At 40.9% G+C, this 15401-nt stretch overlaps 2 protein-coding genes across 2 annotated transcripts in view; one reads left to right on the plus strand and one right to left on the minus strand.

The window, feature by feature from the left end:
- Positions 1 to 2545: 2545 nt before the first annotated feature.
- The window catches only part of LOC116671784 (regulator of G-protein signaling 9-like), an 18474-nt gene continuing 5618 nt past the window's right edge, over positions 2546 to 15401 (minus strand). The window contains 18 exon segments of the mRNA XM_032503254.1: positions 2546 to 3577; positions 3985 to 4067; positions 4191 to 4329; positions 4619 to 4706; positions 4867 to 4982; positions 5066 to 5179; positions 5994 to 6055; positions 6219 to 6248; positions 6837 to 6899; positions 8246 to 8327; positions 8413 to 8489; positions 8565 to 8623; positions 8697 to 8748; positions 10550 to 10656; positions 10769 to 10819; positions 11510 to 11527; positions 11530 to 11602; positions 13471 to 13567. Coding sequence (XP_032359145.1) covers positions 3391 to 3577; positions 3985 to 4067; positions 4191 to 4329; positions 4619 to 4706; positions 4867 to 4982; positions 5066 to 5179; positions 5994 to 6055; positions 6219 to 6248; positions 6837 to 6899; positions 8246 to 8327; positions 8413 to 8489; positions 8565 to 8623; positions 8697 to 8748; positions 10550 to 10656; positions 10769 to 10819; positions 11510 to 11527; positions 11530 to 11602; positions 13471 to 13542 — 1473 coding nt within the window. The 5' untranslated portion in view covers positions 13543 to 13567 and the 3' untranslated portion in view covers positions 2546 to 3390.
- LOC116671786 (guanine nucleotide-binding protein subunit alpha-13) overlaps positions 14424 to 15401 on the plus strand; it is a 9931-nt gene continuing 8953 nt past the window's right edge. The window contains exon 1 of the mRNA XM_032503255.1: positions 14424 to 14792. Coding sequence (XP_032359146.1) covers positions 14510 to 14792 — 283 coding nt within the window. The 5' untranslated portion in view covers positions 14424 to 14509. The remainder of the gene's footprint in view (positions 14793 to 15401) is intronic.

Here is a 15401-nt window from a genome sequence, read left to right on the forward strand (position 1 = left end):
ATTGTTATTAAATACAGAATGAGGTTGTGTGTTTCCCAAAGGGCTTGGATGTCCATGCACCCTGTTGTCCTCTGGGAGAGCTGCCATCCAACCTAAACATCTGGCTTAGCTGGTGCTCACCTCAATAAGGGCTTGTGTCAATAAGGCCGTAGTTAAAGGAATACACTGAACTGCCTGTTGGCTTGTAAGATGCAGGTTCGTTCCAAACACCAAATGTGCCAAAATATAGTTGAATACAACTTCTGTTGCTGTGCCAAAGACACCAAGATCACATCCCCTGTATTTAAATGACATACAAATTACTAACAGTGGGTTTAGATTTAAAGAAGGCTTCGAAACAGCCAATGAGCTGGAACAAAATTGAAAGAAAATGTCATTGAACAGTTAAATGAATAAACAATATTCATTGGTTTGTTCATTGGTCTTGAACATTCAATATTTAAAAACTTTTACAGACTGTCTGGCGGCTTGCCAAACATTTCTTCGAGGAGAAGAGTTGCACTTGAGGAATTGGAACTCAAACAGTTTGGTCAGAGGAAAAGAGGATTATACTGCAGCAGACATAAACGTGGGCCCTTTCAGACCTACAGGCAGTGTGTGTTTGACGCTCTAAACATACAGCAGGTTTCCTTTAAGGAGTTATAACATGGACAACAGCCATCTCTACAGTGTCCCAGATTGACCGTTGTGTCATGTTGTGGTGTTCATGTTGTGGCCTAGTGGAGAGAATTCGGCCACATTTACACAGGGATTTTCCGTCTTTTATGCTCTATGTCAGATCTTTCATCTCTGTCAGAACATGGCAAAAAATCTGCCTGCTCAAACAGACACATGTGACACAGATTTAAAAAAAAAAACAACACTTTTTTTATACCTGTGTAAATGTAGCCAATTAGCCTGTCCCGTTCTGTGAAGTGAGGCTTTCCCAGGGGCAGATGATCTCTTTGGTTCCCACTCCTCCCCGAGAGGCAGCCCTGTTCTCCTCGTCCTCGTCCTCAGACTCTATGGGGTAGATACGGCACTCTGGAGGAATATCCACTTTAATCTGGAAAAAACTGTGGAGGGTTGCAAAGAGACCTTGGTCAGGCACGTGTGTGATATCCATATTCTTAACTTAATAACAGTGAATTTGAATTGTAAAAAATGAGAAGGATTTTCAGCTTTAATTTGAGGTTGTTTGCATTGAGATTGTCCTTTACTCCCCCTTTACAGCATTTAAGAGGAGAGAGTGTAATTGGATGAGTTTACACATAATCTCAAAATAAATCATTACATTTAAAGAGTAGAGTAAATGGATTAAAGGGTATCTGACTGTGAGAGGACTGTTTTTGTGTGCAGTGTGTTGTATTGTGTCTCACACTCACTTGCCAATCCGTCTTGGCGGAGCCTGGCTAGGTTGATCCGGGCTGATTGGCTGAATGCGGCTACTTGTCCCGGCAGCTGAGTGGCATTTGGGCGACAAGCTGGCAAACATGGTGGCGGGGGTGCAGCCACGCTTCAGCAGACGTTGCAGGGACAGAGCCACGCGAGACTTGGACACATTTCCACCTGCCAGGGCCTGACCCACAGAGTTCCCCTCGCCTTCCCTTTCACCGGCCTCCACTCGCCGCTCAGAGGCCGAGGTGCTGTCCAAGGCCACGCTGATGGGGGACGGACAAGCTGGGGAGTGGGCCAGGAAGGGGCCAGAGGGCGAGGCAGTGAGGGACGGGAAGTCAGTGATGCCAGAGTAGACGGCGAGGTGAGGGACGGGAGTGGTGAATCGGCACAGCTGTGAGGTCAAAGGGCAACAGACACAAGTCAGAAATAAAAAAAAAAAAGCATTTTGAAAACCTTTCAGCAGACGCTTCATTGAAAATGTCATACTTACTTAAACACCATGATGTTCAGAACATGTCCACACCAAACAGACAGAGTATTATAAGCGATACCAAATTTGATATTAGAATCAAACTTATAACACTTACTACGCTCCAACTAACTATTTTTGGGCTACATGACAACAACTACATGAAAACAGTAAATGAATGACAACTCAAGACAAACACATAAACATGAGGTGGTTTGTGGGTGTTTTATTAGCTCATGACTTATGACAAAGAAAATACCGTACAATAAAGAACAATGTATGAGTGAAAATGTACAGTACAACGTGTGTATTATAAGAAAAGCAAGACAGACAACAGTTACAGCTTGTATGGAAAGAAATGTAACAGATGATGACAGATGTCTCAATATGGCCGTTTGTCTAATGTCTGCACTCAGTTCTCAACGTGACATGTGTTATAGACATGTGAGAAATTTAGGATGTGTTTAAAGAATCAGTTCACACAAATTACAAACCTTACTTGTCATAGTAGATTTTTATGAGACATTTGCCAGGTAAATACATTTAATTTGTGGTGGAAAAACACACAAAAGTCTCATATGTGCAGAGCTTGTTACCATCAGAGGTAGGTGGGGTGATGTTGGATGAGCTTAAAGATAGACTCATATTAGTTTACTATTTATACTTCCACAAGATTTCCACTTTTTTGGGGGTTTTTTCGACAATTTATGTGATTTGTGATAAGAATTTGATTCAACCTATGTGTCTTATATGCCTGTGTAATATTGATCTGGATGTTACTAGTTCCTTTTCACAGAAGCATGCTCTGTCTCCTGTGCGGGAGTATCAGGCAGCGTCGTTCAGCTCTGCTCTGATTGGTTCAAATTGATTGATCGCTCTCATGCACATCCCAATCACCTCCTCAGTGAGGAAGGTGCTTGTGTCTGTATTTTGCTCGTTCTGCTTTGTGGTGGGGATTTGCCAATGTTGACCAAGACCTCTTTGTCTCTCTGCTCAAACCATTACACATGTAACATCGATGGGAGCTTTTAATACAGTCTGCGGATCTTTTGTCTGATTCTTATCGCAGTAATGCACGTTCCCATTACCAATCTCTTTACGTACTGTAAATATACTTGTACTCGTTGAAAGAAATTGGCAGTATCTAATTTTGTGGCCTTCTGAGGCTGAACCAACCACCAACGAAGACGTTTCTTTCCACTGAACGTCACATTGCAAATAGATCTTTGTAATTCTTTAAAATTAATATGAATATATGAACTGTATGTCTATGATTCTTTGAATAGCATTAACCTTGCATTCTGTAAATCCAAAACAATAAGCTGAAAGCTGCTATAAAGCTCCCTTTAACCTGCAGTGAGGTTATGATTTTCTGTAGGTTCATTACTAAGAGCATTTGATCCACTGTCTTTGTAAAAAACATTTAAACTAAGTAAAATAGCATTACAATGTAAACATTAGCAATAAGAAATAAACTGCAGCATCTATTTATAATGATTCCACTAAATAGTTTCTTAAAATCCCTGAACGTCACATGTTGATGTTTATTTCTTAGGCGGAGGACAGGGAGGAGGGGGCGCCTCCTTGCCCTGCTTGCTGAGTTTGCTCATGACCTGTGTGATGTCAACATTGGCGGCCATCTTGGCCCTCTGCTCCTGCTCCATCTGCCGCAAGATAATGGGGCTGAGACTAGGCCGTCTCTTCTTTGAATTTTGCTCCAACTGGGCATCCCTGAAAGATGTCAAATAGAAGAAAGGAAGGATGTAGAAACAGGAGAGGGATTGAAATGAGAAAAAGAGATAGACCAGCAGAGGGAAGAGGAGGGAGGAAAGAGCAGCGTTAAAATCCAGTTTTGAAAAGTGATGGATGTGGTGGTTTTTAGGAAGCTACGGGGATACTAATATCAGCCAGACAGATGAGAGACATAAACTTGGTTTCCCAGAGCAATTTCACTCCTAAGTCATCCTTTGCAATGAATATTTTTTTCCCCCTCATTTGGCACTTGTTCTTTATCAGGCTGGTTGAGATAAATCAAAAGACAGACGTTTTCAAGTTTGTTTCCCAAATAAAGGGAATAGATTAAAGCTCAATGTCATTAATCAAATGCAAAAATGTATGCATTAAAAGCTGTCACTAACGTGAAATGGTGCTCCTCAGGACAGATGGCCTTCTTCACCGTTTCCTTAAACACTGGGGATTTCTGGTACCGGCCGTACGAGTCCTGCAAAGTACACACAGACTCATCATGAATCAGTGCTTGTTTTGATTGGGAGTACAAGCTTGTGGGAATTAAAACATCATACTTATCTTGTGTTTAAAACCAAATACTGCTGTGTTTACTGACCTTCTTCATGAGCATGTAGATGTGAGTTTGGGCTGCGTCCAGGACGTATCTGTGTGGGTGTTTCAGGCCCTTCACCGTGATTTCCATCGTCTTTCCGTCGATGTTGATCCACCGCGGTGCACCACGTGCCAGGAACGTCCTGGGATCAGGAAAGTGGAGGAAACGGACAAAAAGTTATTACTAGCATCAAGCACTAATTTGAGGGACGTGTAATTGACTTGTTTATGATCTTTACATGCCACTCCAAAAATTGTGAAGAATCTTCCAAGGTGTCTTGTTTTGTCTGAACAACAGTCTAAAATACAAATATATGACGATGAACTGCAACCAGAGAATGTTTGACTGTTTCTGATCTATCACTAACCTTTATCAACATTTATCAGAAAAGGACTAATATACTCTATGGAGAGAATAAATGAAGACATTACTTGTAGATATGCTCTGCTTTCTCTCTCATCGTCGCAGCTTCGCCCCACTTCAGATCTTCACAACCCTCCCAGAATGCCAAGTTCTCACCTATAACGGTTAAGAATAGAATCGAAAATAATAGAAAAGAAGGCGGTTCTTAGCCACTTCTAATGGCAAAAAAATATTAACGCTGTGTGAACAGAAACAGTGCCGCACGTTTGCAACATTAACACTTCTGTAATCAGAGCTGTGATCTAAAAAAACGTACCGCTGAATTCTTTCTTTAGGAAGAGTCTGAAATCATTTCGTCCTCGAGGGTCTGAGAGCAGCTCTGCGAAGCTAAACGTCCACCTCTCCACACGCATTTTAGTTGGTATTTCCACACTGTTACACACGCACATAAAACAAACAAGTTATTTGAAATTTTACTCAGAATATAGAGTACGTAACGTCCTCAGCTGACTCACTAGGGCATGTTCAAGGTCCAGTACGTGACATCATCAGTGAGCCAGGGGTTGCTGGGAAGACACTTGGAGAGGAAAGGGTCGTGGCTGTTATAGGTGGCACAGTACTTCACCAATCTGCAAGAACAGGAAGAAAGGAAAGAACTTTAAGATTATATACAAGGATGCAGCCAAAGAGAATGGAGCCATAGGAGTGCCATAATACAAGAATAAATCTGTACAAGAATAGAAAAATATTAAAAAAAAACAAAAAAAAAACATAAAAAATAAAACATATACATGTCTTTTAAAATATTTATTTATGCATGTTTTTCATAGGAATGACTTTACTAATTATTATAGGTCAATTTATTTTCATCCCTTTATTTTTACTTATTCTTTTCCATATTGCCTTTGCTTTTCCCCATTCTTATTAATGTATTTATTCCTCTTTATATTTCCACATTCATGATATTATTCTTTTACAGATTTTTCTTTTTTTATGGGTTTCCTATGTCTCCATAATAAAGACTCTGACATACTTTTAAAAAGTAATGTCATTGTTCTCCAGTGTCAAAGGGAATTAATCCCTTACAGGAGGGGCCATTTATTTTGCTCGCACTACTAAATGTTAGCCAAAGTTGTAATTTATGCAGAGTCACCTTGCTGGCTTAATCAAGAACTGCCATGGTAAATTAGTGACCAGAGCAACAGGTTTTGCTTTGGTAAAGGTACGCACTCTCAAAGTACTTACTAGTCCAATGTATTGCACCTCACATGCTGCTGATATGATAAATTCACCTACAGTATATCTATATCATTTGTGCAGGACTTTCACCTGTACATGTGGAGATGTTATTTTAAGACAAACACTACATGGTGCAACCGATCTAAACTGATCGTGGTTTTGTCACAGAAACAAGAAGACTGAGATTATCATGGACTATCTTACGCGCCAATTGACACCGATGACTTCACTCTGGGCCTCATGATGGACTGCTGAGTGAAGATCATCTACAAGGAGGCGGAAGAGAGAAGACAGCTATAAACATGTCAGGAAAACGGATCTCTCTCTAGGGATCACTGATGGATAACTTAACTGTTGGTGTAGATCAAACGATATGACAATAAAAATCATGGAAAAGTCAGAGAAAGTTGGTTTTAAATTCTCACTCACGATTCTCGCGTAGAAGTCGGGTGTTTTGGCCTGGGGGAGAAAATATATGAAATGTTACATTACAGATTACATGTCCTATCACAAAAAAATCTATCTTCATAGACAAAGAGAGATGTTGTGCTGTACGTGTTTGTGAATTTGTATCTTTCTGAGGACTATAGTGAGGTTTAGACATTTGAGAGTGAAGATATTTTGGTTAATTCTTACTCCTTAAAAAGGGCTGATTGAGGGTTAAAGCCTATGGTTAGAAGAGTACATTACCTCATTTGGCACTGTACTCCTATAACATTGTTAGATTCATAACAATGTTATTTCATGCATTCTTCTTCCTTGTGTGTGTGTGTGTGTGTGTGTGTGTGTGTCTGTGTGTGGGTTTGAAAGGCTGAATACAAAAAGAGAGTCATGGAAAATGCCTGCAGAAGAGAAGAAAAGAAAGAGGATAAATTAATTTTAGTAATTTTAGTAAAGGGTAAGTTAAATGAATGAAACAGCAGACAGATAAGGGAAAGGCAAGACAAGCACAATTTCATGCACGTGGCATTAAAGCCTCTTATTATACTTATAGGCTGATTGGCAGGAATTATCTTCATACAGGTCACACAGAGACTCACCTGTTACCTCATCTGCGTTGGGATCTATTAGTCGATCCAGTCCATAGTCCATGGCACTCACTGTCCCAGGCTACACACACATACACACACACATACACACACACACACACCAACAACAACAACAACAAAGAATTTCACATTGTGTGTTTACAAAAGGACTCATTCATTAAAGCAGATGGCTGTTTTATAATGCTAATCACAGGCTGCTAATGTGTCCCACTTTTCCCGACCGTCTGAAACGACAAGAGGCCGGTCACGTGTTAAATGTGACTTTTGTGAATTCACTGGTCGACATGACAAATACAACATAAAGTAATGTGTTTGTTTCCAGTAGAGGATTTGAAAATGTATTGCCTTGAATACACATTAAACAGCAGCATATGTCTGTCCCTGGAGTACGATATTATCTGAGACAGAGGATAACTTTGACTTTAGGACCAGGACAAATAGACTCAGGAACAACTTCTTTCCACGAGCCATCACCCCACTGAACACACACACTCACCAGCACCACCCCACACACACACAGACACACACGCACAAATACATTCACACACATTCACACCTTCACATACGGACCATGTGCAATAACTTTTAGTGAGTATATCATTTCTATTTATGATTGTATGGTTTTACTACTTATTTCTTGTCTTTTAGGATTTAGATTAATGTTCACTGGGTGAACTGCTGCTAAGAATTTTGTTGTTCATTTTTCTGCAATGACAATACATTTTCTGATTCTGATTTTGAAAAGGATGAGTCTGTGCAGGATGCAACTGCAAAGTGGGACAAAAAGTGCAAACAACAAACTATTCAAGACAAATTCATAAAATGTTCCTACAAAAGTAGAAACAAGTAGCTCTGACTGAGTTAAAGGCCACAGGTTTCTTGTGTGTCAATTAGTTTGAGATAGTTTAATGAAATACAAATTTATTCACACACACAATTTGCCCAGAAATAATTCACCACTGGGCCTCACGATTATCTAATAAAGCAGACATTAATGTTTTACCATATCAGTTAATATTTGCTTTAATGGGGCATTGAATTACCACAAACTCAATTACACTTAGTCAACCTGAGCCTTCAGGGACCCTGGAGGTTACGGGTTAGCCTTCTAGCCTGGTCAGGGTGAAACTCAAGACTCACAATGCTGCAAGCTCAAGTCGCAAACCGCTACAACCCATTTCTCCTACGCAGTGTGAAATATTAATCAGCGGTGCACTTTTCCTCTGACTGGACATGTAATGGTAATGAGGCATCATGGGTAGAGATAATGAGATACCCTGGGAAGTATAGCGGTGGAGTGCAATTTATTTTCAGACGTCTGTCTGCTGGCAATCCACTTTTATTCATGTCTAATAACTATTGTGTGTGTGTGTGTGTGTGTGTGTGTGTGGTTGGGGGGGTTCTCACCGGAGGTCTATGAACCACCCAGTAGGCTCTCTCCTGGCAGTCAAACACCACACGGTCCGGTTTCTTCCTTTCCTTTGCCGCTCTAAAAGTCACACACAAACACAGAGCATCGTAACACCTCCTTGGTCTTCAAACCTGAGTGATGGCCAAGTATCTCACACACCTACCTGTACTGTTCTTTAGCTTGCATCACTATAAAATCCCATTTATGATTCATCCACTTGTGAAGACGGTTATAGTGCTCCTGAGGACATAAAATAGCACCTCAGCAACTGCCAGCAGATCAAAATGAATCAGTCTCATTTAGAAGCGTTCTCACCTGCTCATGCAGCTCCAGGATTCCTTTCTTGCGTATGTTTCTTTTCGCCAGGTAGATTGCTTTAATAGTGAAAGGGAAAGTGTAAGTGTTGGTAACAGGACGTGAGATAAGACGTAGAGGACTCACACTCACCATAATCTGTATCCTCCACAGGCCACTGCTGTGTGGGCCAGAAGTACGGTGTCTAAAGAGGACAAAAGAAAAACTACTCAGGAAACTAAAAGCAGACCAATTTGAGATTTTACATAGCAAAAGGAATAGTGATACTCTTCTCTTTGCTTATGATACTATTTTACAGGCAAACATTATATTTAAAGCTGGAATGCCCTAAGTTCCTCAGTGAAACTTTTTTCTTGTTTATTCTTCTTTTTTGTCAAATATCAAGAAAAACTGTTCACCAGTTCCAGCTTCTCATAGATTAAATATCTTTTAGGTTTGGGATTTTGGTTTGACAAGATAAAACTTATAGGCTCCGGGACATTTTTTTTTTTTAGCTTTATGTACGTAACTATCAAACTATACTGATCAAAAGATTCAGCCTTAATTATCTCCTCAAAAGCTAACGTGTGCTTAAGCCAAGAAATGCAGCAATGAAAAAGGCAAAGAGTGTCATTATTACTGTACTATGGTCCCTACCCAGCCAGCTTCCTGATATAATTATAGAGCATATTTAAAGCCACCAAATGTTGACTGATGTGCGTTTTTATCAGCATGTTGCTCTGATTGACTCGGGTGAAAATGCACATTGCATCGGACCTTCAGCCTTTGCATCTAATAAAGAATGTCCATGGATTAGTGCTTAAATGTAAATCATAATGGTACATAATATAGCTATTAATAATTTTAACAAAAGAGTTTAAAACATTATTTAACAGTCAGTGAGTTTAAAATTTTTAAAAAAGCATATTGTATTGTAGGACGGTGACGGCTGTGTTTAATTTGAACGGTTACCTGTGGAGTTTTCTTCAAAACAAACAAAAGCACTTTTTTACATTTAGCTTTTCGTGGGATTTAGTGTAATGTGGACGAATCCTTGTAGATTAATAAATGTGTGGAATGCATTTCCACCACCAACACCACCAACTTTTGTGCATCCACTCGCAAACGCACAATACAAACAAAAACTGTGACCCATTTGCACCATAGCTCTATTCAACCTATTCTCTCATGTCTTACAAAAAGTTTCCTTCCTACGTCCATCAACACGAGTGATCAGTGTTCCTGTGCAAGCCCCGGCAGTGAAGAACCGCGTGGTTTGCGTTAAAAGAAGTAGATTTTCTACGTAAAGTAGTTAAACGTACCATTTCGCTCATTATAGTACGTCAACTGGCTTCTTCTTTAGAGGCAGCCCTGCACGTCCTGTCTCATGATTACATGCGGTATATACAAATCAATCTATATCCACGACGTTCCACGTCCAGGATTGCTCCGATACGGCCAGAAATTCCGCCGGATGTCACCCTTTTCAGCCGGATGTCCGTTCCCTTTCGCTTTCTTTGTGTTGCTAGCTAGACTGTCTGTACGATCTGAGTTTTCAGTTTCCCGACTAAAACGACTTCCTTCCCAAGGCTAATTTGGCACCGTGGCTCCACCCGACACTTAGGCCCCACCCACGATGATTGTGATTGGTTTAAAGAAATGCCAATAAACCAGAGCACGTTTCTGTCCCATCCCGGAATGCTGTGTGGACTAGCCAGACCCTCCTCTGCAGCGCTATGGAGATAGGTCTGGCAATGCAAGACTATATATAAATAAAATGTGCATTATTTTTAATAGGCATAACTACGAACAGTGAATTAGAACAGGCTGCGCTATTAGTGGTTACAAACTCTACAGGGCAACTTTAAATCAACAAAAAATGGAAGCTTCCTATGAATCTTATCCAAAGTGTTACAAAGTGAAAATGACATCAGTCAAACTAGATATTCAATTTTTGAAAAGATAGTGTCCTTGCGGTCTGCGTTCTTGAAATGTGGTGTGTTTACCTGGAAGCGATAGAGGGACGCATCTGGTTTGATCACTAAGCGTTTGTGGTCTTGCAGAGGGTAGATGTATCCTAGCGCCACCAGCATTGAGCCAAAACTCCTCGCCTCTGAAGACAGGCGCAGAGACGAGCAGGAATGTAATCAAAAGTGGCACTTTCAGCTGACTCACTCTGTATGTCATGTAAATATATGAATGGCATCAGCTGGCATCTCTCTCACCTTGTGTGTCCATTTGGAATCTGTCCACTAACCACGTGATTATATCTTCCCCTGAGGAGGAAACATGGAAACGAGAAGTCATAGGTGACAAAAACAGTGATCAGTGACAGTGAATATCAAGAAATAGGTTTTTGTGTGTCGATTAGGTAGGTGGGCTTCTAAATGCCAGACCCCTGATACAACACTACCGACTGTGTGCCTCTGCAGCTAATGTGAAGGAGGAAGCACAGCAAGAAACAAGGGGGAGAGGGGGAAAGGAAAAGAGGGGAGAGGAGAGAAGAGAAAGGAAAGGAGGGAGGAGTAAGGAAAAGAGGAAAGAAAAGAGGAGATGAGGTGATGTTAGTTGAGGTGAGGAGAGACAAGAAAGAAAAGTATAAGGAAAGAGGAATTTAGAGGAGAGAAAATGAGAGGAAAGAAGAGGAGAAAGGGAGATTAAAAGGTACCACCTAGCTGTATCTCTGTTCTTCTCTTGTTTCTGTCTCTGTTACTTGCTCTTTTCCTCTTGCCTGCTCAATCATCATCCTCCTCCTTTACCTCCTACTTTTTCCCTCTCCCTGACTTGGAGACCGCAGGGGTTGTCATGGAGATTAAATCTGTAGCTCTCGAGTTTGAGCCCAGAGCTCCTGTATCCTTCAGTGAGACTATGCAGGCACACTCCCTCAGCAATATGAATAACATTGTGTATGTGTGTGTGTGTGTGTGTGTGTGTGTGTGTGTGTGTGTGTGTTGTGGTGTTTTTACCAGTAATAGCGTGTGGTATGTTGTAATGACCAGTCTCTGGGGCTGTGACTTAACTCCCGTTTTGAGGTCCTGCATCTCCAGCAGCACCTTCTCCTGTGAAGGAATATGATTATGAAGGGTTGAGGCGGTTACCACGACAACTGATTGTGACCACTCATAGAGGTCACCATGCCAACAGGTTGCTTTGACAACAGGTTATAGTGGCAGCATCCATAATGGGGAAATCAGGGCAGAATATATAATTTGTGAATAAAAAAAGGAGGTTAGATGGATTTGTGGATGGAATCTGCTCCACTGTCTAGGACATGATGGTGCTGACAATCCTTATCATTATCCCATCATGCACAACATCCCTGTTGACCTCTTTTCTGTTTAATAAAAGATTTGGAAAATGGCATCTAATTGCCTTTCATAGATTTGAAACCTCTGAGGCAAATTGTTCCCATTTGATAATAAGGCTCGCTATCAACACTTGTAATCAACACTTCTTATTAGGAAAATGCTGCATGATTAAAGACTCTCTCAACACAATTATACCAAAAACAACATTACAATTAACTCTGAACCTCAATGCTGCATTTAAACCAGGAGAGAGGTGAGATGAGAGGTCTGTTTCATGCCCTGATATCATGGCTTTTGTTTTGCATGTGTGCGAGCTTTTGTGGTGAGTCACTGCTCCTGAACAGTTTTTTGTTTTTTATCATATCATCAGATCCCACAGCTCAGGTGTGAAAGCAAGAAAACATGCAGTACATTAATTCAGCTTTTGTGTGTGTTGTGTGTGGTGTTGTGTGTGTGTGTGTGTGTGTGTGTGTGTGTGTGTGTGTGTGTGTGTGTGTGTGTCTGTGTGTGTGTGTGTGTGTGTGTGTGTGTTTATGAGCGAGTGTATGTGACTCCTGGGCCTGTTTGAAGTGGCTTTGTGCTTTGAAGTCATCCTGGAGAGGCTATAAGCCCCAGGCTGAGGCGGACCACAGTGGGCTTTCATGGACCAAAACACAAAGTTCTCCTGGAAATGAGTTAGCATTATGTCTATGGTTAGCATGTCCCTGGTGAGCAGGACATTGTGACTGCTGCATCTGGGATCAATAGACTCTGAGAATATTTTGCTAATGACAGAGCTTTTGAATTATTTCCTGTACAATTTTTCTAATGCCAAAGTTATTTTTACTATGATACACATTCCAGCTCCTGAAGTGGATAGAACTTGAAATGTGAGATGATAAATTAAACCCTTCTCTGTCCACAGGGCCGGGTTGTTCCAACACACAGTGCCTGGATTTACTTCTCTCCAGCAGCTGGTTGGTTGGTGTATATGGAGGCACTGATACTGATCCTTAAGGCTTAATGCTTATTAAACTGAATGACCTTCTCACGTTGATAAGATGCAACAAAACAGTTTAGTAACAATTAGTGTGACAAACAGAGTACCCACTGAAACCAAGATGACATTTGTTTGCTGTTTCTCTCTCTGTTTATTTGTCTTGTCATTTTGTTACATGTATTTCTAAATGCTTGGTACTTCTGAAGTTTTTTCCCCACTAATTCTGATCAATCGGGTAACTACAATTCAGATTTGCACGCATTTTGAAATATGGCATTTGTGTTTTCTGTTTTCTTGTATTTCCTCAAAGCATTCTGTAGTCCAAATGATAGCTCTAAGCTGTGTTGCTTAAAAAACATGTCTAGGCTAACCTAAATAAATCTCTACTTAAGGTTAAGAAAACCAGTATTCCCCTGACGACCTGTGGGAAATACAGATTGGCAAATTTTTTTCTGAAGTAGCCTAACGCAGTTTATATGAGAAAACATCAACAGCCATGGTTTATGAGGATACAGCAGACAACTCAAGTCCAAGCATTGCGTTGGAGAAATACCAATCTCTCATGTCTATAGGTGCGTCTGCATGTATAGTCCAGTCTAAGCAGGGCTGTGGTCATCATCTCTGATGTAAAAGGATAGCCTACCTTCTTGAGACAAGCGATCCTTGGTCGATACCTCTGTCCATGATCCCGGAGAGGGTTTCTAATGGTCATGGTGTCTAATGATCACTCTCCCACACTGTCGCCTGTGAGCCTTGTGAAGTGTGGGGATGCTGAAAGGAAAGTGCAATGATAGAAACTGATGCTGCCTTCAAGTGTCCACCATAAACTCCTGTTTGGAAGGTTGGATATTGTAAATAAACTGTCATTTTTCACATCAAAGTGGACCTTATGATTAAATTAACTTTTAGAAACTAGAAACAACTATGCAAATGCAATATAAGTATACAATATAGTAAAATATCATTAATAACGATACAATATCAATTAATGACATACAAGTATAAAGGATATTCCAATTTTATAAAAACATCACACTTTATTAAACAAATATTGACAACTGTTCTGTGGTCGAGACTTTTCTGTCAGCATTTTACATTATAGTGACCATTTGAAGGACGTTCAAACATGAATTGTCATATTTTCAACAGCCTTTAAAGGCAGCATACCTAAAGCGAGGAGGGGAATCAACCAATCAGAGCGCGGCTTTTTCTATGACTTACGCAATTACCAAAGTGAACCAGTAGAGGGTGAAATGGTACCGTGCCGTTATCAGTCAAGTCTAGCGTTAAATTCATTTTTAAATGTTGTAGTATCTTGTCAGTAACGCAGTACATGGCGTTCGAAATGAGTTGCACATGTGTGTTTTCATCATAAACTGTTTGATAGCGTCGTAAAAACCGTAAAGACCGATAATTGTTGTTTTTTTTTCAAATATCAACTGGCATATTTCTACATCGACCTCATGTAGTTATATTTGTGTTTGTCAAGGCATACGTGGGATAAAATGTTGCGTGCGTTTGAGTCAGCAAAAGATAAACGGCAAAGCGAAAAGTGCCTTTGGATTGATGGTAAACAGTCAGCGGCACCAGCTACTTCCTGAGTTTAGGGAAGGGGCTTGGTCCCGTGCCTGCGCTCCGCGAACGCGCATCAAATTAGCATCGATGAAGTTTGTGCGAACATGGCGGATTTCCTGCCGACCAGGTCCGTGTTAAAAGTTTGTCTACCCGTCTGCTTGCTGAACAGCGGCGAGGTGGAGCAGGTCCGAAAGTCAAAGGAGATCGACAGATGTCTCTCCCGGGAGAAAACGTACGTGAAACGGCTGGTGAAGATCCTGCTGCTCGGCGCTGGCGAGAGCGGCAAGTCGACTTTCCTCAAACAAATGCGGATCATCCACGGCCAGGACTTCGACCAGCAAGCCCGAGAGGACTTCAGAGCCACAATTTACAGCAACGTTATCAAAGGTAACCTCGCGGCTGACGGCAGGTACATTAGGAGAAGAGATAAGCCTGGTTTCTGCGGCACGGGGGCGCTTAAACTGGTAGAGAAAGTTTCAACATCTGTTTAGAGGACACACATAAACAGTCTACATCTGCTGTCGGCGCACCCATACGAGACGTGTTTCTGCTGAACTCTCCCTCTTTTAAAAGTCATGGCCGTGGAGCCACAACGTCGTTAACGTTTTAAATGTGTAACATAGTCATACACACGCCGTTGGTTTCAAATGGCCAACGGCAAGTTTAGTTGCTCAACAGCTAACGTTAACATAGGGATGTAGCTAATGGAGGGCAAACCCACTACCACCAGGGTGCTGTAAGGTGTTCCTGTTCGTCCACCCTTTGTATTTAACGTGACTCTCAATAACGTGGACAACTTATAGACGTAAAGACTTTATAATTTAGTGTAAACAAAACCACGTAAAAACGCGTTTAATTGAATGAATATCTCTGTATCAAAAATGATGAAAATGTAATATAAAATATTAAGAGCTTCTCAAACGTATTTATTTGTACCATTTGCAAGATCAGCTGTTGCTGTAACTGTTTTATGAAGTGAATTATTATTATTATTAT

This window comes from Etheostoma spectabile, chromosome 21, assembly GCF_008692095.1.
Source record: "Etheostoma spectabile isolate EspeVRDwgs_2016 chromosome 21, UIUC_Espe_1.0, whole genome shotgun sequence".
Lineage (NCBI taxonomy): Eukaryota > Metazoa > Chordata > Actinopteri > Perciformes > Percidae > Etheostoma > Etheostoma spectabile.